The sequence below is a fragment of the Anguilla anguilla genome, chromosome 8, assembly GCF_013347855.1.
Source record: "Anguilla anguilla isolate fAngAng1 chromosome 8, fAngAng1.pri, whole genome shotgun sequence".
NCBI lineage: Eukaryota > Metazoa > Chordata > Actinopteri > Anguilliformes > Anguillidae > Anguilla > Anguilla anguilla.
The window spans coordinates 8,092,024-8,118,867 of NC_049208.1; the positions used below are offsets into that span (position 1 = coordinate 8,092,024).

At 40.9% G+C, this 26,844-nt stretch overlaps 2 protein-coding genes across 2 annotated transcripts in view; both read right to left on the reverse strand.

Annotated features, from left to right (window-relative positions):
- LOC118233566 (hemicentin-1-like) overlaps window positions 1–17,200 on the reverse strand; it is an 86,020-nt gene extending 68,820 nt beyond the window's left edge. Inside the window, exons 1-2 of the mRNA XM_035429324.1 lie at window positions 15,936–17,200; window positions 13,754–13,912 (exon numbers count right to left, since the gene is read on the reverse strand). Coding sequence (XP_035285215.1) covers window positions 13,754–13,912; window positions 15,936–16,125 — 349 coding nt within the window. The 5' untranslated portion in view covers window positions 16,126–17,200. The remainder of the gene's footprint in view (window positions 1–13,753; window positions 13,913–15,935) is intronic.
- Window positions 7,816–12,559, reverse strand: LOC118233920. Its single transcript, XM_035430040.1, has 3 exons — window positions 12,392–12,559; window positions 10,412–10,717; window positions 7,816–8,680 (listed from the first exon to the last, which is right to left on the reverse strand). Exons 1-3 carry the CDS (start codon window positions 12,438–12,440, stop codon window positions 8,292–8,294), a joined length of 744 nt encoding a protein of 247 aa, XP_035285931.1. The 5' UTR covers window positions 12,441–12,559; the 3' UTR covers window positions 7,816–8,291.
- Window positions 17,201–26,844: the final 9,644 nt, after the last annotated feature.

Here is a 26,844-nt window from a genome sequence, read left to right on the forward strand (position 1 = left end):
ACTGCACCCCGATCTCTGGCACTTAGGAGTGAACGGAGAGCAGCACACTCTAAAAAAAACCCTTTCCTTTAACCTTTAAACTGTTCTATCCGACTCTCCCTTTGTTGCTTAGGCCACTTGCACTTGAATCACTTCGTCCATCGTGCCGCAGAATAACAGGCCACCTCAACCCCACCACAAGCGAGAGAAAACGCAAACCAAATCATTTCTGGTGTTTTCAGTGTTTCATCTTCTTTTTTTTTTAACATTTACATTTGATCGAAAGCTGTAACCCATTAAGATTTAAGCACTTAAAAAAAAAAAAAAAAAACCTATTCAGCCTTCCACAGTATGTAAATATTTGCAGAAAGAAGTGTTTTCACATGTTTTCAGCGTTTATCCTTTAAAAAAAAAATGTTTTTTTAATTTCTCCTTTTTCCTCTCTGAGGGTTTCCCCTTCCTGGTAGAAAGTGTGCCAGGAGACAAAGGAGCAAAATTCATGCATCACGGAGTCATATTAGCGTAGCCACTGGTTAACGTCTCCCTGCCTTCCTTTCGCTATTTTTCACTGAGACATGTGCGATCTGTCACACCTCAGACTGACAGTCTGGCCCAGATATGCCCTTAGTGTTCACTGAGAAAAGTGGGATTCCTGCTCTTTTGGAAAGGGCATCCCTTTTTTGCGACTTTTCAAAGGAGGATTTTAGCGGACAGCTAATCAGGTCTGGCCCTGTTATATGGTGGTAGTTCTCAACTGTGTTTCCTGCCTGAAAACATATAAATAGATGTTGGTTTGGCATCCAGTTTCATTGCACTTGTGTGTGGTTATTACGGAACAAATATCAAATACAATGGTATACATCTATCCGGTCACTTGACAAAAACATGAATTGTTCATATAAAATGTTTGTGAAAGAAATGACACTGTGGAGAAAAAAAAAGAAAAAAAGTCTACTGGCTGTATGCTGACCATGCAGCTCAACAAAACTGTAGAAAAACAAGACAGCATTTCATTTGTCTTTCGACCATGGCTCTTAGAAGAATACATTGGCAAGGGTTGCAATACTGGCAAAACTTTTTCTTTATAATGATATCTGTAGGAAGCACCTAATTCAAGCCTTTTGCAACACTATGTGAGGGATGGTTTACTTATTTTATAGAATGCGAGTGTTAACTACTTTACTGATATAGTGTGCTTAAATTCAACGAACTCTCAGTTCAATCAACAACATTCTTCTGAAATGTTCCAATATTTGAAAATTAATCTTAGTGTAAATTTTACAAATTCGATTTGGTGCTGTTGACCATCGAGGATACCATTTGCATAGGTATGATGCGTGTTTGTTTAACCACATGTGTTTCACATTAGGTTCTCTCATCGCTTTTAGGTTCATTCATCTACCTGTGAAAAAAATAAAGAAATATAGAAAATCTTCCTGATCTGAGGCCCCTGGTCTCATACAGCTGCCATTGTAGAGGTCACATCTGACCAATCTTCCCCATACTTCTCTGTAGCTTCATCAGTGTGGAAACATTGTTACACACATTTTATGATCAAATATGGTTGTACGCATGTTTCATGAATTAAACTACGCAATTCTCTTATCAAGTCAATGATCCTAAACACTAAAGAAAATCCACATCGAAATTGCTGAAAAAAAAAAAAAAAGTGTTGGAGTGGTCTAGTCAGTCCTAACTTGAACCCAACAGAGATGCTGGGGCTGTATCAGAAACGAGAAGTTCATGCTCAAAACCACAAATTTGTCTGAATTAAAGCAGTTCTGCAAATAGTGGGGTAAAATTCCTCCATAGCTAGTGAAAGACTGATATCAACTTATAGGAAGCATTTGGTTGCAGTTATTATTGCTGAAGGTAAAAAAGGAGACTGTTTTGAAAAAAAGTGATGTCAGATTATTTCGGAAGTAAAACTCATTTTTGTGTGTTTATTCTGGGTAAAAAATCAATAGAAATGTGTAGGTCTCCTATTCAATACTCTTGTACAATATAACTGGGAAAGGCCCAGAAAATTTCCATTCACGTACAACACCACAGCCAAATATGTCCCACCCATAGAATGTTGTCATTTGAAGGGTTCCCACAGCCCATTTACATTTTTAAACACAACTCATCAAATCTATGTATAACTGTGAGACTAATGTCTCTGTGGTTTCCATCTGCTTCACACCTGTATGTACCCCCATCTGACAGAGTGAGATCTGAAAGGCGGAGAGACAGGTTTCCTGGGGAAATGGAGTCCAAAACCTGCACTCTATGTTTGTAACGATCGTTGACACTGCGAGGACTTGGTGAAAATATAACAATTCTTTGGCCTCCTGGGTGTACAGTCCATATGATGCGTTCAGGTTTCCTCTGCACTTCAGTACAGGCACAGGGCAGGACGACTGAGTCTCCTGTGAACCCAGTGATGTGTATGGGTTCAGAATCAGACAGAACACACCCTGTAGAGAGAGAGAGAGAGCGAGAGAGAGGAATATGGGGGTGGGATTAAGAGATATAAGCACGTCTGATTGGATGTCTCAGCTAGGCCCTCCCACACCTTCAGTTTAATCTCAATTCACATACAGCACCACAGGCAAATATGTCCCACCCATGGAATGTTGTCATTTGAAGACGACATTTCCCACAGCCCATTTAAACTTTTAAACACAGCTGGTCAAATCTATGTATAACTGTGAGACTGATGTCTCTGTAGTGCCCATCTGCTTCACACCTGTATGTACCCCCATCTGACAGAATGAGATCTGAGAGATGGGGAGACAAGTTTCCAGGGGAAATGGAGTCCATTACCTGCACTCTGTCTTGGTAGCGACTGCCATTGGCAGGAAATTGTTGCTAAAGATATGCCTGTGAAGCAAGCCATGAAGTACTCACACATTGCAGAAGGGATGTTGAACTTGATTCGAAATGCCACATGCAATTTAAAATATCATAATATTCTAATGAGAATCAGATTATGGAAATTTCAGTTTCTTATCAAAACTGGCTGTGCAAACTTGTAACTTCAACTCAAATTTGGCGTATAAGTACTGCAATGTGGTTCATTTCAGAACTATGGGCATATGTGGTCAAATTTACCTTTAACTGTGAGAATGATGTCTCTGTAAATGGTTGTAGATGCTTCACACCTGTATGTACCCCCATCTGACAGAGTGAGATCTGAGAGACGGAGAGTCAGGTTTCCAGTGTTGGTAGAAATATTCACCCGGTCTTTGTAGTGGTTGTTCACTGTATTAGGATACGACCAAAATTTGGTGTCGGAAGGACCTGGATTAAAAATCCATCTGGCAGTGTTCAGTGTTGGCTGTCCCTCAGTGCAGTAGCAAGGCACCCATCTGTTTGGGTGCTGATAGAGAATAGCCTGCAACAGAGAGTGACTTATTATGAGCGTCCTGTATTCAATCAGTCAATCAATCACCATACAGGGCACTCATAAAAAGTCACTCTCTGTTGCAGGCTGTTCTCTATCTGCACCCACAGAGGTCACTGGGTACACAGGAGGCTCCGTGGTCCTGCCTTGCTACTGCACTGAGGGACAGCCAACACTGAACACTGCCAGATGGATTTTTAATCCTGGTTCTTCCGGTATCGAACTTTGGACGTATTCTAATAATGTGGACGACCGATACAAAGACCGGGTGATTATTTCTGCCACCCCAGGAAACCTGTCTCTCCGTCTCTCATATCTCATTCTTTCAGATGGGAATAAATACAGGTGCGAAGCATCTCCAGCCAGTTTCAAAGACATCACTCTCACAGTGAAAGGTAGATTTGACCATATTTGCCAATAACATGTCATGAATGGAGTGCTACTGGAAGGGTTCTATGAGTTGTGTGTAACCACCCAGTAAATGTATTTGTTTCATTCCACTAAAATGTGGAAGTACAAATCACCGTTCTGGAATGAAGTACATTGCAGTACTTCTGGGCCAAAGTTGAGTTGATCAGGCGTGTTTATATCTCCTAATCCCACCCCCTAATCTCACCTCTCTCTGCAGGCTGTGTTCTGTCTGATTCTGAACCCATACACATCACTGGGTTCAGAGGAGACTCAGTCGTCCTGCCCTGTGCCTGTACTGATATGCAGAGGAAACCTGAACGGGTCAAATGGACTGCACACACAGGAGGCCAAAGCACTGTTATATTTGCTCCCAGTGTCAAGGATCGCTACAAAGACAGAGTGCAGGTGTTGGACTCAGTTTCCCCCGGAAACCTGTCTCTCCATCTCTCAGATCTCACTCTGTCAGATGAGGGTACATACAGGTGTGAAGCAGATGGGAAGTACAGAGACATCAGTCTCACTGTGAAAGGTAAATTTGTCTTTAAAACTTTAAATGGGATCTTCAAATGGCAACATTATATAAACTCTCATAGGTTAATTCCCCATTGGCTGCAGGTGAGCTGGATGGGTGGGACATATTTGACCATGGCTTGAATTTTAATTGTTTAAGTTGCTCTGTTAAAGAAACAATAACAGTAACTGTACAGAGATAGGGTGGCCCGGGATCATGGTGGTGACCCTGTGCACCAGCACTGTACCATGCCAGTGACAGAGCCCAATGGAACCACTTCGGGATTGGTCTGTTGGGGTTGCAATTTGTGCATACACACGGCATGGTGATATTTCAGCTGATTCTATGGTCCTGCACAGTCTGGCACTAAGAACCTGGTCTTACCCACAACCTGAATAGTAAGCCAGCAATACCAGAGGACCTCTATAATGGGCAGTTGTTTAAAAAAAACACAACATTTCCTTGCTGTGCTTCTGCAGAAATTGACAAAGGTTTTATTTTGTAGAAGCCACAACCCGGTCTCCAACCATAACCAAGCACACATCCACACATGGAAGCAAGAAAATCTCTGAAGACCTGAAAAACTCCATCTTGTACGCGACCACTGCTGTTGTTGTTGCCGCGGTCGCAGTGTGTGGGGCTGTGTTATTTTACTGCAGAGTTAGGTCCATGTGGAATCCAGAGAAGAACAAGAGATGAGGACCGGGGAGCAAGTGGAGGAGAAGAATGCTGATTCAGTGACATATTCTACTGTTGTTCACAGTAAAACAGTGAAAAATACAAACATCCAAAATCCAAGTGAAAACTCCACAGAATATGCTTCCATTAAGCTTGGAATGTCATCATATTTATAGAAATACACCTCGTACACACGCACACAAAAAGCATTCACATATGCACACGCAAAATTTGGTAATGGTAAATGGACTGCATTTATATAGCGCTTTTATCCAAAGCGCTTTACAATTGATGCCTCTCATTCACCCTTTCACACATACACTCACACTCACACTCACACACCAACGGTGAAAGGCTGCCATGCAAGGTACCAATCAGCTCGTTCGGAGCAAATACGGGTTAGGTGTCTTGCTCAGGGACACTTTGACACGTCCAGGGCTAGGGATTGAACCGGCAACCCTCCGACTGCCAGACAACTGCTCTTACCTCCTGAGCTATGTAAATCTCTTTTGTGAGTTGTGTAAAGTATATAGGATCAGGATTAAATTCTATATTATTTTGTATTTTGCGTCTCAGTACTTCTAGGTGCACTGCATTATAGCATGACGTTAGTTTAACTTATAAAAACCTCTGATTATTAAAAATTGTAATGATAAAATTCTAATATTTTGCATTAAAAAATGTATGTGTATTGATACTGTAGTATTTCTTTATATTAACGTATGTGCAACAATGGAATGGAATTATGGCATGAGCATGGATAACTAGCTTATTATTTAATGTATGAAATTGTTTAAATAATATATCTGTGAAGACATAAAATTGCTAATACCAATGCATTTGTTCCATTTTTGTTTCAGAAGGTATATTAGCTAGTTTGCTCATTAGCTGGATGGGTAGGCTACCCAAGTTGATTAGCAAGCTACCACCAAATAAGCTTGTGATGGAGGTTATGTCTGCTCACAAGCTTACAATATTGTTCCAGAAATGCACATACCTATGATAATGTGAGACCAGCCACATCCTCAGATCATGAAGCGTGGGGCTTTATTTATGAAAAAAGTAAACATTGACACACAAGCAGCTTCATAACTTCCCGTTAAGTGAGTTTTGGTAATGTCCAAACCAGGGCCGACCCAAGGCATAAGGGAACTAAGTGGCTGCTTAGGGCCCCCGTGGCCACCAGGGGGCCCCCATGCGGTATTCATCTCCTATCGCAATGATATCCCCTAACGCTCGAAATATTCAAAGAGCATCCCCCCCCACAATAACGCTCAACATATTCAAGGAGCACCCTCCCCCCCCAACGCTCAGCATATTCAAAGAGCGCCCCCCCCCAACGCTCAACATATTCAAAGAGTGCCCCACCCCCCAACTCCCACCCCCCTCCCCCCCTCCACCCCCGCTCAACAAGACTGCTTAGGGCCCCCAGTGAGGAAAGCCTTCATGTCAGGAGGTGAGCCTGACAAGCCACCGGCTTTGCTGTGCTGGATTCACGGGGGAATTGTTTGATTGGGATCCGCGTGTGGCATGCACGCCGGGGTAATGGGCTGATTGCTGGTTGCACTGGCGGGAAAGCAGCACAGCTGTTATACATTTTTATTTATTTCTTTTTAGAGGACTTTGTGTGCCCTTGCGTGAATCCTAAAATGGGAAGTACCTTGAACTGCACATATGAAAAAGCAGAAATAAATAAAATTAAATTAAATAAAAATTTATTATAGTTTTTACAATTAAAAATGTGCACCTTATTTGTGGGGCGGCACGGTGGGAAACACTGTCCCCTCGCAGCAAAAAGGTCCTGGGTACGAATCCCAGCCCCTTTCTGTGTCTGCATGGGTTTCCTCCGGGTACTCCCGTTTCCTCCCGCAATCCAAAGACATGCAGGTAGGCTGATTGGAGACTCTAAATTGCCCATAGGTATGAGCGTGTGAGTGAATGGTGTGTGTCCCCTGTGATATGCTGGCTGCCTATCCACAGGTGTAATCCTGCCTCTTACCCAATGCACACTGGGGTAGTATGATTTCTGAATCAATTGTAAAGGGAATTATATGCTAGGTGCCCAAAATAATTTAGCTGCTGTAACAATTATGCCACCTCTGATTTGCTATAACAAACAACATCTTTTTTGCTGTTATATGTTTACTCAATGCCATCAAAAGGGACAACGAGAGGGTTGGTACCCACGGAGGTCAAGGAGAGAGCTTCAGATTTGGAGATTAGGGACACTAGATGGAGTTGAAAACCATCTACTTTTGGGGTGACCTTATGGATTTGAAATGGTCTATAATATTTGTTAAAGAAATTCATTGTAATCATCAACGTGTTTGGCTTTTTAAGTTAGTTAAGGGCTTAATGTTAAATGTGCTCAGCTAATTTGCTTGCTGCATTGGCATAGTATCATCTTTTGCACGCTTCAAGTGGTTAATGGAAAAGAAACAGCCACCTAACTGGCATTTATTATAAGCACACACCACATTGGTATGTATAGTAGGCTATTTGCTTTGTAAAAGCTTTCCTTGTTGATTTGGACATTACCACAACTCACTTAACGGTAAGTTACGAAGCTGCTTTTATGTCAATGCTTGCACACTTTTTTCATAAATAAAGCCCCACGCTTCATAATCTGAGGATGTGGCTGGTCTCACATTAGCATAGGAAAACTGTTTCCTTGATTAACCTTAGTGTGTGTATTTCTGGAACAATATTGTGAGCTTGTCAGCAAACAATCTCTATCACAAGCTTATTTGCTGGTAGCTTGCTAACCAACTTGGGTAGCCTACTCGTCCAGCTAATGAGCAAACTAGCTAGTATACCTTCTGAAATAAAAATGGAACAAATGCATTGGTATTAGCGATTTTCTGTCTCCACAGATATATTATTTAAACAATTTCATACATTAAATAATAAGCTAGTTATACATGCTCATACCACAATTCCATTCCATTGTTGCACATGCGATAATATAAAGAAATACTACAGTATCAATACACATACATTTTTAATGCAAAATTTTATCATTACGATTATTAATAATCAGAGGTTTTTGCAAGTTAAACTAGCATCATGCTATAATGCAGTGCACCTAGAAGTACTAAGATGCAAAATACAAAATAATATAGAACTTCATCCTGATCCTATATACTTTACATGATTCACAAAAGAAATTCACAAACACATTGTTTACATTAATATAAATGATCTCATTGTTACAAACTGCTCTCTTTGCTACAGATGGTGTGCGTGTATGTGCATATATGAATGCGTTTGTGTGTGTGTGTGTGTGTGTTTGTGTGAATGTGTGTGTGTGTACAAGGTGTATTTCTATGAATTTGATGACATTCCAAGTTTAATGGCAGCATATTCTGTGGAGTCTTCACTTTGATTTTGGATGTTTGTATTTTTCACAGGTTTACTGTGAACAACAGTAGAATATGTCACTGAATCAGCATTGTCCTCCTCCTCCTGCTCCCCGGTCCTCATCTCTTGTTCTTCTCTGGATTCCACTTGTGCATTTTTCCTGGACCTAACTCTGCAGTAAAATAACACAGCCCCACACACTGCGACCGCGGCAACAACAGCAGCAATGGTTGCGTACAAGATGGACTTTTTCAGGTCTTCAGAGATCTCAGTTTTTGAGGTTGGCTTGCTTCCACGTGTGGATGTGTGCTTGGTTATGCCTGGAGACTGGGTTGTGACACCATTGTCAATTTCTGCAGAAGCACAGCAAGGAAATGTTTATTTTTTTTAACAACCAGCCATTATAGAGGTCCTGTGGTATTGCTGGCACACATTTCAAGTTGTGGGTAAGACCAGGTTCTTAGTGCCAGACTGTGCTGAAATATCTCTGTGCAGTGTTTGAAAAAATTAACACCACAAAAGATCAATCCTGCTGTGGTTTCACACACCCAACGCAAACGTCAAAAAACGAGGATGAAAATATATCATTTTATGTACGTTCATGTATACAACATGTGCCATTTACTCGATTCCATTAGAACTGTTTGCCGACATTTTGCACCATTAAACTAGGGCTCTGGTACAGTGCTGGTGCATGGGGTCACCACCAGGGACTTTGGGGCCCCATGATCCCGGGCCACCCTATCACTGCACAGTTATGGCACAGTTTTTTGAGGGCTTCTTTCGGTCAGGGCCCTTGGATTTGTCTTAAACTCCGCCCACACGTAAGGCGCCCCTGGTGGTACACATTGGGTATTTAGGGTTGCTGCTGCCGTAGTTACTGCCAGCAGCACACCAGGTGCAAGCAGGCCTCAGTCTGTCATCAGTGAGCATGTTACGGCCGGCTCGAAGGGCCGCAACAAACAAAGTCCAAATCACTAAAAACAGACAGAAACTGATCTAAAACACAAACTCAGACAACCCACAAAGTTCACAAAATAAGAGTTTTCACAAAAACCTACCAAACGCAAACCACACAAAAGAAACCCCAAAGAAGATCTCCCCAGCCTCATACTGCAGGGCTTATATTGGGCCACAGGCAGGTGGAGGCAATCAAGCAATTAAGCAATTATGTATTACCTCCACCTGCACTACCCAGGCAAGCAGAGGCTGGGGACGTAACAGAGCGGTAATGCAAATGATGCAGGTAATGCAGGTGAGTATACTGATAGAGGACATTAGCATCAGCACTCTCTATAGGTCAGACTGCAGGCAGTAAAGCATAACTCCATCAGCAGTACTGGTGACTCAAAAGCATAGAGGGAAAACATATGAAGAAAAGATATCTATAGTATAACAGATCGTGGGAGCGTAGTCCAGAGAGCTATCACTGCAGTCACTGTGAGCTTGGACTTTCAGTACAGAGGCACCTCTGTGTCAAGGTGTTTTATAATTGTTGGAAAACTGTGTGTTCCACAGCTGAAATAAACCTTGCTTATATTTCTCAGAGATAATGAAAGAACTTTTCATCTGGTAGCTAAATTTCAGAGAACCATGTTGTTGTTGTCTCCTTAACAGAGCATCTTAAACAAAAAAAAATCATGCCATGGTCAAATATGTCCCACCCACCCAGTTCACATGCAGCCAATAGGGCATCAATCTATGAGAGCTTATATAATGTTGTCATTTGAAGATTTCACACAACTCATTATAGTTTTAAAGATACATTTACTTAGGGTTGTAACTAGGCAGCTGTTTCATAGGTGACTTGGTTGATGCGCCTGTCTTAACGACTACTTGTATTTTTATTTATTTTTATTTTTCCATAGATTGCGTGGTTGCCGTTCTCGTTGTTAGTGTTAATCAGTTTAACCATCAGGGTCCAAGTTGAACTATGCGGTTGTTCCCTGTACTTGGACCGGTACTTCTCTCTAGGGGTTTCGTCATACTTGTTCCTGGTTATGGTTATACACTTTGTTGTACGTCGCTCTGGATAAGAGCGTCTGCCAAATGCCTGTAATGTAATGTAATGTAATGTAATTTACCTTTCACTGTCAGTCTGATGTCTCTGTGTTGTCCATCTGCTTCACACCTGTATGAACCCGCATCTGACGGCGTGAGATTTGAGAGATGGAGAGTCAGGTTTCCAGGGGTTTTAGAAATATTCACCCGGTGTTTGTAGAGGTCGTTCACTGTATTAGGATATGACCAAAGCGTGATATGGGAACCACCTAGAAAAAATAACCATCTGGCAGATTTTAGTGTTGGCTGTCCCTCAGTGCAGTAGCAAGGCAGGACCACGGAGCCTCCTGTGTACCCAGTGACCTCTGTGGGTTCAGATAGAGAACAGCCTGCAACAGAGAGTGACTTATTATGAGTCTCCTGTATGGGGATTGATTAATTTAAATTCTTTCTTTTCTTTGAAGATCATTTAAAAATACATGTGGCCACTCTGAGCAGAGATGCCCCAAATACCAAAAGAATTTGAAGGAATAAAACACTATGAAGCCAAAAGATTATTTCTATTGTGGTCTGTCAAGACCTGGTGGTTGTACAGCAATGGTCAGGGAAATAAGCATGTATGCCACTCTGGACAATAATGTCTCCAATATGTCATATAAACGTAATATAAACATGTTTCAAATAAGTACAAATCACCATTTGTTCATTGGGTAGTTGGCACTTTGGGTTTTCAATGAGTTAAAATGCATTTTGTTTGCAATTATTTACAATTAGTATAGGAACAGTACTCCTTTCATGTTAGATAATTACCTTTATCCAGAACATATTAATTAGTGTTCATAGATATGAGTTCAAAGTTTAAAAAATGTGTTTCTTTACTCTAAAATCAGAAGTTTTTCCATGAATTTCAGAGTTTGTCATCGAGTTAGGGGCATGAGTTTAACCCCTTTTCGGATTTAAATGCCCGCTGGGGTGAATATATTTTTTGTAATATATATTTGACATTTTGCACTATACTGTCAGGATTTGGAGTAAGGACCCAACACTAAGCTCAAAAGGAAAGTTTAAACAAAGACTTTACTTTTTTTTAAAAAGGAAAATAGAACAAACAAAAGTCCACGAGGGGCATTTCACGAAAACTTTAAAAAAAGCAGGGAACTCGAAAAACTTGAATAACAGAGATACGCAACAAGGCAGAACACGAGCAGAAACACACAGGCAGTACACAGGCAGACATACAAGCCTAAACACACACGGGCAGATACACACAGGCTGAAACACATGGGCAGAAACACACGGGCATATAGACTGGCAGAAACACACGGGCATTTAGACGGGCAGATACACACGGGCAGATAGACGGGCAGATACACACGGGCAGATAGACGGGCAGATACACACGGGCAGATAGACGGGCAGATACACACGGGCAGATAGATGGGCAGATACACACGGGCAGAAACACAAGGAACAAGCACCCGACTCAGGGAAACAAAGAACTTAAATAGACAGAAGGCTAACCAGACACAGGAAGGCACAATTTACAATCACACCAGAGAGGGAAGGGAGACACGAGCAAAAACAATGACTGAAAAATTGAAAACAATAATACAATTAAACACCAAAGAGGGAGAACGAACTGAAACACAAAACTGAAGTGCCGCCATCTGGCGGGCAATAAAAGGAAAATCAGAAACTGAGCAGAATCTTGACATATACATTTCCAAAGAAACAATCACTTCAGGTTCAAATCAGTCAAGTACACTGTTTTCAGTCATGCACAGTTTTATGTGCAGCCTCTTTAAATGCAGTCACAATCTAATAATTGATACTTACAAGCCCACAAGGGAACAGTGTTTTTTTCCCTATATTGAAAACTACACTCAGTTCAACACAAGAAAAAGACAGCAGGCTTAGCAGTTGAAAGTCTGTGCCTCATTCTCCCTATACCTCTATGGCACTATAGATAGCACTTAGACACGGCTGTAACTGCAAGCTTATAATTAAGGTTTGAGTGAAGCTCTTTGAAAGCATCAATGTGTCAGATAAAATGATCAACTCACCTGAGATCATGTGAATCAGACTGCTGACTAGCCAGACACATACCAGCATGGTTTTCAGTGTCAACTTTCCAACCAAATATACACACAGAAGATTCAGTTGCACTAATCCAAACTGCCTCTCTATGGAAGTGTGAAGTGTTTGCTTCTGCACAAAACTATCTAAGCTAATGCTAATTTTTTTCCAATAATATGCGACATAGCTCAGGAGGTAAGACCGATTGTCTGGCATCGGAGGGTTGCCGGTTCAAACCCCGCCCTGGGCATGTCGCATTGTCCTTGAGCAAGACACCTAACCCCTAACCCCTAACTGCTCTGGTGAATGAGAGGCATCAATTGTAAAGCGCTTTGGATAAAAGCGCTATATAAATGCAGTCTATTTACCATATATGCAGAATGAGTCACATTTCCTGCCCCTGTGTCAGTCCTAAAATTAGAAGTATCACATAAAGTACATGTGAAAAATCAGAAATAAAGGCCATCCTCTGCTGTCCTCAGAAAATAATTAAAAGTCCCAAATCCTGGCCTGGGCCTTTCTGTGTGGAGTTTGCATGTCTTCCCCGTGTCCGCATTGGTTTTTCTCCGGGTACTTCGAAGGGAAAGTATGTCACCCCTGATAAAAATTGGCTGTCTAAAATAAACACTACAGGTAATGGGTTGTATGCTCAAAAAAGCTGTTTAAAGTTTAATAGTTTGATGTCATATGGTTCACAATTTACAAGATGCAATTGGCAATAATTATGACAATAATTACGGTGATGATGACTTGACTTTGAGAGATATGAGTACAGAATTACAGTTACATCATGTTGGTTAGTTGTTGTTGAAGACACCCCTGTGAAGCAAGCCTTGAAGTACTCAAACATGGCAGAAGGGATGTTGTACTTGATTCTGCCATAATATCAATAAATGCTGCATGCCGTTTAATGCATCAAAATAATCTAATGAGAAATAGATAAAGGACATTTAAGGTTTAAAACAGAACTACTTATCAAAACTCACTGTGCAAACCTAAGATTAAACTTCCACTCAACCTTGGCGCAGAAGTAATGTGACTCATTCTATAATGATGATTTTTATTCTGCATGTTTGTGCAATGAATCAAATACATTTACTGTAAGGTTACATAAAACTCATAGAGCCCTTGTGTCACCCAGTATCACCCCGTCCTTGACATGCTATGGGCAAATGTGGTCAAATTACCTTTCACTGTGAGTCTGATGTCTCTGCTGTGCCTATCTGCTTCACACCTGTATGTTCCCGCATCTGACAGAGTGAGTTCTGAGAGACGGAGAGACAGATTTCCAGGGAAATTGGGGTCCAACACCTGCACTCTGTGTTTGTAGTGATCATTGACACTGGGAGGACTTTGTGAAAATATAACAGTGCTTGGGCCTCCTGGGTGTACAATCCATCTGATCCATTCAGGTTTCTTCTGCTCATTAGTACAGGCACAGGGCAGGACGAGTGAGTCTCCTGTGAACCCAGTGATGTCTATGGTTTTAGAACCAGACAGAACACAGCCTGCAGAGAGAGAGAGAGAGGTGAGATTAGGAGATATAAGCATGCCTGATTGGATGTCTCACCTAGGCCCTCCCACACCTTCTGTTTTATAACTTGAAGTCATATGGTTCACAATTTACAAGATGCAATAGGCAATAATTATGACAATAATTACGGTGATAATGACTTGAGTTTGAGAGATATGAGTACAGAATTCCAGTTACAATACATTGGTTAGTTGTTGCTGAAGACACCCTTGTGAAGCAAGCCTTGAAGTACTCAAACATTGCAGAAGGGATGTTGTACTTGATTCTGCCATAATATCAATAAATGCTGCATGCCGTTTAATGTATCAAAATAATCTAATGAGAAATAGATAAAGGACATTTAAGGTTTAAAACAGAACCTCTTATCAAAACTCACTGTGCAAACCTAAGATTAAACTTCCGCTCAACCTTGGCGCAGACGAAATATGACTCATTCTATAATGATGATTTTTATTCTGCATGTTTGTGCAATGAAACAAATACATTTACTATAAGGTTACATAAAACTCATAGAGGCCTTGTGTCACCCAGTGTCACCCCGTCCATGACATGCTATGGGCAAATGTGGTCAAATTTACCTATCACTGTGAGACTGATGTCTCTGTAATTGGGTCTAGATGCTTCACACCTGTAATCTCCCTCATCTGATAGAGTGAGATTTGAGAGACGGAGAGACAAATTTCCAGGGGAATTGGGGTCCAACACCTGCACTCTGTGTTTGTAGTGATCGTTGACACTGCGAGGACTTTGTGGAAATATAACAGTGCTTGGGCCTCCTGGGTGTACAATCCATCTGATCCATTCAGGTTTCTTCTGCACATTAGTACAGGCACAGGGCAGGACGACTGAGTCTCCTGTGAACCCAGTGATGTCTTTGGGTTTAGAACCAGAAAGAACACAGCCTGCAGAGAGAGAGAGAGGTGAGATTATGAGATATAAGCATGCCTGATTGGATGTCTCACCTAGGCCCTCCCACACCTTCCGTTTTATAGCTTGAAGTCATATGGTTCACAATTTACAAGATGCAATAGGCAATAATTATGACAATCATTACTGTGATAATGACTTGAGTTTGAGAGATATGAGTACAGAATTCCAGTTACAATACATTGGTTAGTTGTTGCTGAAGACACCCTTGTGAAGCAAGCCTTGAAGTACTCAAACATTGCAGAAGGGATGTTGTACTTGATTCTGCCATAATATCAATAAATGCTGCATGCTGTTTAATGTATCAAAATAATCTAATGAGACATAGATAAATGACATTTAAGGTTTAAAACAGAACCTCTTATCAAAACTCACTGTGCAAACCTAAGATTAAACTTCCACTTAACCATGGCGCAGAATAAATGGGCAGATACGCACGGGCAGAAACACAAGGAACCAGCACCCAAGTCAGGGAAACAAAGAACTTAAAGTGACAGAGGCCTAACAAGACACAGGAGGGCACAATTCACAATCACACCAGAGAGGGAAGGGAGAACGAGACAGGAGCAAACACAATGATTGAATAATTGAAAACAATAATACAATTAAACACCAAAGAGGGAGAACGAACTGAAACACAAAACTGAAGTGCCGCCATCTGGCGGGCAATAACAGGAAAACAGAAACTGAGCAGAATCCTGACATACACATTTCCAAAGAAACAATCACTTCAGGTTCAAATCAGTCAAGTAAACTGTTTTCAGTCATGCACAGTTTTATGTACAGACTCTTTAAATGCAATCACAATCTAATAATTGATACATACAAGCCCACAAGGGAACACAGGGTTTTTTTCCCTATATTGAAAACTACACTCAGTTTAACAAAGGAAAATGAGAGCAGGCTTAGCTGTTGAGAATGATATCCAGAAGACGGTGCATCATTCTCTCTTTACCTCTATGGGATTATAGATAGCACATAGACACACGGCTGTAACTGCAAGCTTATATTTAAGGTTTGAGTGAAGCTCTTTGAAAGCATCAATGGGTCAAATAAAATGATCAACTTACCTGAGATCATGTGAATCAGACTGCTGACCAGCCAGACGCACACCAGCATGGTTTTCAGTGTCAACTTTCCAACCGAATATACACACAGAAGATTCAGTTGCACTGATCCAAACTGCCTCTCTATGGAAGTGTGAAGTGTTTGCTTCTGCACAAAACTATCTAAGCTAATGCTAATTTTTTTCAGTGACATGCAGTATGACTCACATTTCCTGCCCCTGCGTGAATCTTAAAATTAGAAGTACCACAAACAGTACATGTGAAAAAGCAGAAATAAAGGCCATCCTCTGCTGTCCTCTGAAAATAATTAAAAGTCCCAAATCCTGGCCTGGGCCTTTCTGTGTGGAGTTTGCGTGTCCTCCCCGTGTCCGCATTGGTTTTCCTCCGGGTACTTTGAAGGAAAAGTATGACGCCCCTGATAAAAATTGGCTGTCTAAAATAAACACTACAGGTAATGGGTTTTATGCTCAAAAAACTGAAAAATTATATTATTTTGTACTAAAGAGAGGGGAAAAAAGATTTTTAACTAATAATATACATTTTCTTAATTATTCTTCTAAAATCCAACAGAGATTATATTGCATTGACCGTATTGAATCTGCTACTTTTGCCAGGTTCATGTTAATCTTAGGGCACTGTGTTGTGGCTATCTATGTCCTTCTGTTTCACTATGGTGAAACAGGAAACCAATGTCTCACTTGCTGTTTTGCTCTCAGATGAAACAAGATAAAGGCTTGTTCATGTTCAGTTGTTCATGTTCACAAGTCATTAAATGCTTACAAACCAATACAAAAAAACACAGAAAAAACATAGAAAACACCACTCGCCATTAGATCAATAATTAAGTCCTTTTGAATCACTGGAGCAGTGATAAACCAGCCTGGTGGAGGATGAATAAAAATCCAAGGACCACAGCTGTAGATCTATTAAACATGGTTGCATCTTGGGGACAGAGTCTCCAAATATATAATCAGAAGCCATTGCCATGCCTATAGACTTTACCAAATGGTTGCCAATCACCAAATTATGGCCAATCAGAGAATATAAGCCTTTGTAACGCAGCATCTAAAAACCTTTTTATCCTTCCACAGTATGAAAGAAGCGTTTTCTACGGTGGCTCTACAAAAACTAGCAGCTCTGAGGTGCAAAACACAAATATACTAAAACAAAAACATGCAGCCCTGAGGTGCAGATGCAACATACAAAAACAAAAACCTGCATACAGTGCACTGTTGCACTTCAGGGCTACTAGTTATTGTTTTTGTATCTTGCATCTGCACCTCAGGGCTGCTAGTTTTTGTATGTTTGTGTTTTGCACCCCAGGGCTGCTCCTTTTTGCTTTTGCATTTTCTTTTTGTATTTGTGTTTTGCACTTCATGGCTTAAAGTTTTGTTTTTGCATTTTCTTTTTGTATTTGTGTTTTGCACTTCAGGGCTGCATGTTTTTGTTTTTGTATGTTGCATCTGCACCTCAGGACCACTCCTTTTTGTTTTTGTATGTTGCATCTGCACCTCTGGGCCAAAAGTTTTTGTTTTTACGTTATCTTTTTCTTTTTGTGTTTTGCACGTCAGAGCCACTGTAGTTTTCACATGCTTTTTATCCTTCCCCATTTTCAAACCACAGAATCTCGCTTGTGCTCCAGCTAAAAATATAAACCTCGAGATGATGCAGTTTAGTTTAAAACGTTTACTTCCTTCCTCTCAGCATGAAGTGCAATGCTTGATGGGCAATGACTGCACCACCAGTGGAAGAAGCCACCAAACGGCCACAGTTACTATCAACTACTATCTACTGTACCCCGATCTCTGGCACATAGGAGTGAACGGAGAGCAGCACACTCTAAAAAAAACTCTTTCCTTTAACCTTTAAACTGTTCTATCCGACTCTCCCTTTGTTGCTTAGGCCACTTGCACTTGAATCACTTCGTCCATCGTGCCGCAGAATAACAGGCCACCTCAAGCCCACCACAAGCGAGAGAAAACGCAAACCAAATCTTTTCAGGGTTTCATCTTCATTTTTTTTTTTAACATTTACATTTGATCGAAAGCTATTTAAGATTTAAGCACTTAAAAAAAACCGACAGTATGTAAATATTTGCAGAAATAAGTGTTTTCACATGTTTTCAATGTTTATCCTTTAAAAAAAAAAATGTTTTTTTAATTTCTCCTTTTCCCTCTCAGAGGGTTTCCACTTCCTGGTAGAAAGTGTGCCAGGAGGCAAAGGAGCAAAATTCATGCATCATGGAGTGAGTTCAGCGTAGCCACTGGTTAACGTCTCCCTGCCTTCCTTTCGCTATTTTTCACTGAGACATGTGCGATCTGTCACACCTCAGACTGACAGTCTGGCCCAGATATGCCCTTAGTGTTCACTGAGGAAAGTGGGATTCCTGCTCTTTTGGAAAGGGCATCCCTTTTTTGCATCTTTTCAAAGGAGGATTTTAGCGGACAGCTAATCAGGTCTGGCCCTGTTATATGGCGGTAGTTCTCAACTGTGTTTCCTGCCTGAACACATATAAATAGATGGTGGTTTGGCATCCAGTTTCATTGCACTTGTGTGTGGTTATTACGGAACATATATCAAATACAATGGTATACAAGTCTATCCAGTAACTTGGCAAAAACATGAATTGTTCATATAAAATGTTTGTGAAAGAAATTAAAAAAGAAAAAAAACCATGCAGCTCAACAAAACTGAAGAAAAACAAGAAAGCATTTAATTTGTTCTTTTGACCATGGCCCTTAGATGAATACATTGGCAAGGGTTGCAATACAGGCACATTTTTTTCTTTATAATGATATCTGTAGGAAGCACCTAATTCAAGCCTTTTTCAACACTATGTGAGGGATGGTTTACTTATTTGAAAGAATGCAAGTGTTAACTTCTTTACTGATATAGTGTGCTTGAATTCAACATTTAAAGGGGTGTGCTTTTACCTATTCCATGAACTTTCAGTTCAATCAACAATATTCTTCTCAAATGTTCCAATATTTGAAACTTAATCTTAGTGTAAATTTTACAAATTGGATTTGGTGCTGTTGACCATTGAGGATACCATTTGCATAGGTATGATGTGTGTTTGTTTAAGCACATGTGTTTGTTTACTTATGTGGGGACTGTTTGTGGGGAGGTGAATAATGACAAATTCACCTGCTATCTACTATAAAGTAGTAGTTGGAGTGGCCTAGTCAGTCCTGACTTGAATCCAACAGAGATGCTGGGGGTGTATCAGTAGTTCATGCTCAAAACCACAATTGTCACAATGTCTGAATTAAACCCTAGGACTCAAAATGGTTTTGGCTGTTTTTCTTCATTTAAAATTTTTTTTTTTTACAGTTTTTTTAACATGATAAATACAAAGAAGCTGCAAGTATTATATACACACACACACATATATATATATATATATATATACACTCACCGGCCACTTCATTAGGTGACAGGAGTGGCACCCGGTGTGATCTTCTGCTGCTGTAGCCCATCTGCTTCGTTGTTTGACATGGCGTGCGTTCAGAGACCTCAGTTGTAACAAGTGGTTCTTTGAGTTACTGTTGCCTTTCTATCAACTCGAACCAGTCCGGCCATTCTCCTCTGACCACTGCCATCAACAAGGCATTTTCGCCCAGAGAACTGCCACTCACTGGATATTTTATCTTTTTCGGACCATTCTCTGTAAACCCTAGAGATGGTTATGCGTGAAAATCCCAGTAGATCAATAGTTTCTGAAATACTCAAATCAGCCCGTCTGGCACCAACAACTATGCCACATTCAAAGTCACTTAAATCACCTTTCTTCCCCATTCTGATGCTTAGTTTGAACTTCAGCAGACAGTGGCGGACTCAGATTGTTTGAAGGGCAGGGGCGAAAAAATAAAAAAGGCACCTACTGCACGACATGGGGCCCCACCAGCGCGCAAAAAGCTATGATTCATCGTGTGTTCTCACTTGGAAGGGCATCTAAGAGGGCACTTCATGAGTTTTTTTTTCATCAGAAAGGCACCTGTAGGGAACCAAGTTTATCCCATTGTAAGGGTACCTATATGGCAGCACATCACTTTTCATCCACTGGAGTGGCATCCATTAGGAAACTTCCCCACATTCTCACGCATGTAGGGAAACCCTTTACAGCACTGCATCACATTTGATCCACTGGAAGGGCACTTCTCCATTAGAGGAGCACCTAATTGGGCACTTCATGATGTTTTCTCACCTATAGGAGTACCCTATACAGCACTGCACCCCATTTTCTCCACTAGAAAGGGCACCCTTTGGGACACTGTCATGTAGGGGAGGCATAGAGGGCACTTCATAACGGCACCATTTTCCATTGGAAGGGCACCCATAGGGAACGTCAAGTTTAGACCATTGTAAGGGCACCTTATAGGGCACTGCATCACGTTTTCACCACTAGAAGGGCACTCATTAAGACACATCATCAAATTTTCTTGCTCTAGAAGGCACATCATCGTAATTTATTGCATGAAGGGGCACCCTAGACGGCACTCAATCATTTTTTTCCCATGTGAAGGGCAGCCAATAGGGCACTTCCTCTTGTTTTCGCCACTCTAGAGGGCACTTTAGCAACACTTTTTTAACCATGAGGGCACCCCCCCCCCCCCCCCCCCCCCCCCCCCCGAGTCCGCCACTGTCAGCCGATCATCTTGACCACATCTACATGCATTGAGTTTCTGCCACGTGATTGGCCGATTAGATATTTGCGTTAATGGGTGCAGTTTGCAGTTGAACAGGTGTATTTAATGGAGTGGCCGGTGAGTGTATATATATATATATATATATATATAACTAATGCCCAAAAACTATATACCATTTTTTTTTTATCTTTGTTTTTGAAAAATAGTAAACTACAAAGAAAACCAAAATATGACTTTATTATTAATATATTTTTTTAACTGGAGGGGGGCAGGGGGTGTTGGTGGCAAAGCTAAGGAGACTGGAGGTGGGGCAGTGCATCGATGTGCTGATAGCAGTTCCCTGAGAAAAAAAAAAGCGTCAGACACATATTCCAATCCATTGCTCAGCTTAGCAGAGAATGCACATTTCAGAGCACCTCAGAGACAGATAGAATAATAATATATATTTCAAATAATAAATATGACATTGAAAAAAAAAACTGAAATCGAAATATCAACTTGCCATCCCTGCTACCTGTGTACAGAGTACCGTATTTATTTAGATATAGACAGACTACAGCATAAATTGCATCTTTTGTTTATATTCAATATTAGTAGCAGCGAGAAACTGCAGTTGTAAATACAAGAAAGTATAGCCGCGTTTCCACCAAAATTACCCGGAACTTTCAGTCCCAGGAACTACTTTACCAGGAACTAAAAGGTTCCTTCAGCCAATGGTTGTCTGCGTTTCCACCGGGGTCTAAAGTACCGCGAAGATTAGGCAAATTAGCCCACTGACGTATGAAAAAGCGACGTTGTCGTCGGTCCATCTGTCATATGATTTCTTCTGTAACCCCATACTACCACCGAAGTAGCCTACATTATTTTCCTATAACCGGGACAGCCCGGAGGGGTTTATTCCACTTATATACAACAGGTTACCAACAATGACTGTATATGGTTACTTTTGTATTTATTGATTTTCATATATCCTCTCAAACACATTCATTATGTTTTTATGCGAACATTCGCTTTCATGTCTTGACATCCGAAGTGACAGAATGCATTCACATTTATATGTATAACTGACAACAACAGCAGAAAACATGCACACGGTGTAAACAATTTGCTGTTTGATTACTTTCTCGTCGTCAATTCCATATAGGCTAATCACAAAATGACAAGAATAGAACGAAAACTCGGACTTGCGTGAAAATGTAAATTAGTAGTGGTACAGCCACCGTTTGCTTTCCTTCGAAGTTACTGCTAGCCGAGCAGCGAAGTGTGCCCTCCAGATGCGAACCATGCACCATAAATTAGTCCATAGTCTTCCTGGTCTTTTCGTGGAATTGAAGAATGGCAGTAAAATGGAGTAAAATTACGGCAGTCTGAAAAAGCTAAAGGGACGGTTACTAGAATTAACCTTTTATTTTACCCTGACAAAAAGTGCGGAAGGTGATTTCCAGTTTGCTTTTACTGTATCATCAATGTTAATTACGCAGAACTACCGCATACCTCACGTAACTGTATCAAACGTTTTGAGTCAATTACAACGGGCTAACAAAGAAAATCCGGAAGAAAATATTCAGCAACCGAATTAATCCGTTTGAATGTTTTAGTACGTAATATGCTGTCCCAGCACGAATGCTTAGCATTTTATAAAACTAATACTAAAGCAAGAAAAGAGCAGAAGAGCACACGTTATAGTTCCAAGACGTTGGCAGGCTATAACCAAAAGTAGGCTACTGCGCCGCATAACATATAAGTTTGATTTGAAGTTATTATGAAAATAAATTGGTTTGCGCCTGCTTATTTTTAAACATGGCGCCTGAAAACAAAAAACACAAAAAAATGCTGCGAGTACTCGACCAATCAGAAATGTTCAGCGCTGCAAGCTCCACCCAAAAGGTTCCTGTACTTTTGAAAAGTACTACCCCCCGAGCAGGAACTTTTTTGGGGGTGAAATAAAGTCCCCGGAACTAACATTTAGACCCTAGTTTAGAGTTCCTCAAAAGGTTCCTAGTTCCGGGGTATAGTTCCTGCGGTGGAAACGCGGCTTATGTTTCATTATGGTAGCAACAGAACGATGCAGACTATATGTATTTACCATCATTGTTTTATTGTACCAGCGTGTTTTTGCGTGTTTTCAGAGAAACGCAAATGCTATCAATAAAAATGGTTTAGCAATTTCTCAGCATAATAAATAACAAATATTCATGTATAATCAAAAGACAAGGTTAAACTACCTTAAAACAATTAACAAATGTTCCAGACATGGAGAGTCAGACAAATTAATGAAAGAAGACAACAAACTATAGTTTATTTGTTACAAAGTAATCCAAGCTGGGCCAAGCCAAAAATTCAAAAACCAAAAGATATAATATTTCAAAAATAACACAATTGAAATGTAGACCGCCAGGCCTAGATGAGGGACTCAAATGCCCAATTCCAACTAACAGTTACAAAACTTCCAAGTTTCCAAAACTGACTACTAAAAGAAAGCTGCATATTTTATCTAGTGAAAGAGAAGAGGAGGGAGGGGGATTGATACTCCCTCTGACACACACACACACACACACACACACAGACCTACACGCACACACACGCAGACCCACACTCACACACAGAGGCACACATTCACACCTCAAATGACGACCAACCCAGTTCAATCAATCAATGAAATTTCCATACATAGCGCATTTCACAATTGTCATAATTCACTTTACAGACAACCCTGGCCTAAACCCCTACAGGAGCAAGCCTAAAGCAACAGTGGCAAGGAAAATCTCCCTGTGGCAGATACCTCGGAAGGAACCAGGCTCAAGGGGGAAACCCATCCTCCTCTGGTCGGCTCAGGGTTCATGCTCTTATCTCCACGCTATGCTGATGTCTGAGATTTTGGAAGTAAAAATAATTTTTGCATGTTTATTGTGGGTAAAAATTCAATAGAAATGTGTATATGTTGCTCTTCTATTCAATACCCTTGTACAATATAACAGGGAAAAACCCAGAAAATTTCAATTCACATACAGCACCACAGCCAAATATGTCCCACCCATAGAATGTTGTCATTTGAAGACAACATTTCCCACAGCCCATTTAAACTGTTAAACACAACTTGTCAAATCTATGTATAACTATGAGACTGATGTCTCTGTAGTGCCCATCTGCTTCACACCTGTATGTTCCCCCATCTGACAGAGTGAGATCTGAGAGACGGAGAGACAGGATTCCAGGGGAAATGGAGTCCAACACCTGCACTCTGTGTTTGTAGCGATCGTTGACACTGGGAGGAAATATAACAGTGTTTCGGCCTCCTGGGTGTGCAGTCCATCTGACCCGTTCAGGTTTCCTCTGCACATCAGTACAGGCACAGGGCAGGACGACTGAGTCTCCTGTGAACCCAGTGATGTCTATGGGTTTAGAACCAGACAGAACACGGCCTGCAGAGAGAAAGAGAGGTGGGATTAGGAGATATAAGCATGCCTGATTGGATGTCTCACCTAGGCCCTCCCACACCTTCCGTTTTATAGCTTGAAGTCATATGGTTCACAATTTACAAGATGCAATAGGCAATACTTATGACAATAATTACGGTGATAATGACTCGAGTTTGAGAGATGAGTACAGAATTCCAGTTACAACACGTTGGTTAGTTGTTGCTGAAGACACCCCTGTGAAGCAAGCCTTGAAGTACTCAAACATTGCGGAAGGGATGTTGTACTTGATTCTGCCATAATATCAATAAATGCTGCATGCAGTTTAATGTATGTAAATAATCTAATAAGAAATAGATAAAGGAAATTTAAGGTTTAAAACAAAACCTCTTCTCAAAACTCACTGTGCAAACCTAAGATTAAACTTCCGCTCAAACTTAACAGACATAATGTGACTCATTCTATAATGATGATTTTTATTCTGCATGTTTGTGCAATGAAACATATACATTTACTGTAAAGTTACATAACTCATAGAGCCCTTGTGTCACCCAGTGTCACCCCGTCCTTGACATGCTATGGGCAAATGTGGTCAAATGTACCTTTCACTGTTAGTATGATGTCCCTGTAATTCCCATCTGCTTCACACCTGTATTGTCCCCCATCTGACAGAGTGAGATCTGAGAGACGGAGAGACAGGTTTCCAGGGGAATTGGGGTCCAACACCTGCACTCTGTGTTTGTAGTGATCGTTGACACTGGGAAGACTTTGTGAAAATATAACAGTGCTTTGGTCTTCTGGGTGTACAATCCATCTGATCCATTCAGGTTTCTTCTGCACATCAGTACAGGCACAGGGCAGGACGACTGAGTCTCCTGTGAACCCAGTGATGTCTATGGGATTAGAACCAGACAGAACACAGCCTGCAGAGAGAGAGAGAGAGGTGAGATTAGAAGATATAAGCATGCCTGATTGGATGTCTCACCTAGGCCCTCCCACACCTTCCGTTTTATAGCTTGAAGTCATATGGTTCACAATTTACAAGATGCAATAGGCAATAATTATGACAATAATTACGGTGATAATGACTTGAGTTTGAGAGATATGAGTACAGAATTCCAGTTACAACACGTTGGTTAGTTGTTGCTGAAGACACCCTTGTGAAGCAAGCCTTGAAGTACTCAAACATTGCAGAAGGGATGTTGTACTTGATTCTGCCATAATATCAATAAATGCTGCATGCCGTTTAATGTATCAAAATAATCTAATGAGAAATAGATAAAGGAAATTTAAGGTGTAAAACAAAACCTCTTATCAAAACTCACTGTGCAAACCTAAGATTAAACTTTCGCTCAAACTTAACACCGACATAATGTGACTCATTCTATAATGATGATTTTTATTCTGCATGTTTGTGCAATGAAACAAATACATTTACTGTAAGGTTACGTAAAACTGATAGAGCCCTTGTGTAACCTTGTGTCACCCTGTCCTTGACATGCTATGGGCAAATGTGGTCAAATTTACCTTTCACTGTGAGTCTGATGTCTCTGCTGTGCCTATCTGCTTCACACCTGTATGTACCCCCATCTGACAGAGTGAGATCTGAGAGACGGAGAGACAGGTTTCCAGGGGAATTGGGGTCCAACACCTGCACTCTGTGTTTGTAGTGATCATTGACACTGGGAAGACTTTGTGAAAATATAACAGTGCTTGGGCCTCCTGGGTGTACAATCCATCTGATCCATTCAGGTTTCTTCTGCTCATTAGTACAGGCACAGGGCAGGACGACTGAGTCTCCTGTGAACCCAGTGATGTCTATGGTTTTAGAACCAGACAGAACACAGCCTGCAGAGAGAGAGAGAGAGGTGAGATTAGGAGATATAAGCATGCCTGATTGGATGTCTCACCTAGGCCCTCCCACACCTTCCGTTTTATAACTTGAAGTCATATGGTTCACAATTTAGAAGATGCAATAGGCAATAATTATGACAATAATTACGGTGATAATGACTTGAGTTTGAGAGATATGAGTACAGAATTCCAGTTACAATACATTGGTTAGTTGTTGCTGAAGACACCCTTGTGAAGCAAGCCTTGAAGTACTCAAACATTGCAGAAGGGATGTTGTACTTGATTCTGCCATAATATCAATAAATGCTGCATGCTGTTTAATGTATCAAAATAATCTAATGAGAAATAGATAAAGGACATTTAAGGTTTAAAACAGAACCTCTTATCAAAACTCACTGTGCAAACCTAAGATTAAACTTCCGCTCAACCTTGGCGCAGACGAAATATGACTCATTCTATAATGATGATTTTTATTCTGCATGTTTGTGCAATGAAACAAATACATTTACTATAAGGTTACATAAAACTCATAGAGGCCTTGTGTCACCCAGTGTCACCCCGTCCTTGACATGCTATGGGCAAATGTGGTCAAATTTACCTATCACTGTGAGACTGATGTCTCTGTAATTGGGTCTAGATGCTTCACACCTGTAATATCCCTCATCTGATAGAGTGAGATTTGAGAGACGGAGAGACAAATTTCCAGGGGAATTGGGGTCCAACACCTGCACTCTGTGTTTGTAGTGATCGTTGACACTGCGAGGACTTTGTGGAAATATAACAGTGCTTGGGCCTCCTGGGTGTACAATCCATCTGATCCATTCAGGTTTCTTCTGCACATTAGTACAGGCACAGGGCAGGACGACTGAGTCTCCTGTGAACCCAGTGATGTCTTTGGGTTTAGAACCAGAAAGAACACAGCCTGCAGAGAGAAAGAGAGGTGAGATTAGGAGATATAAGCATGCCTGATTGGATGTCTCACCTAGGCCCTCC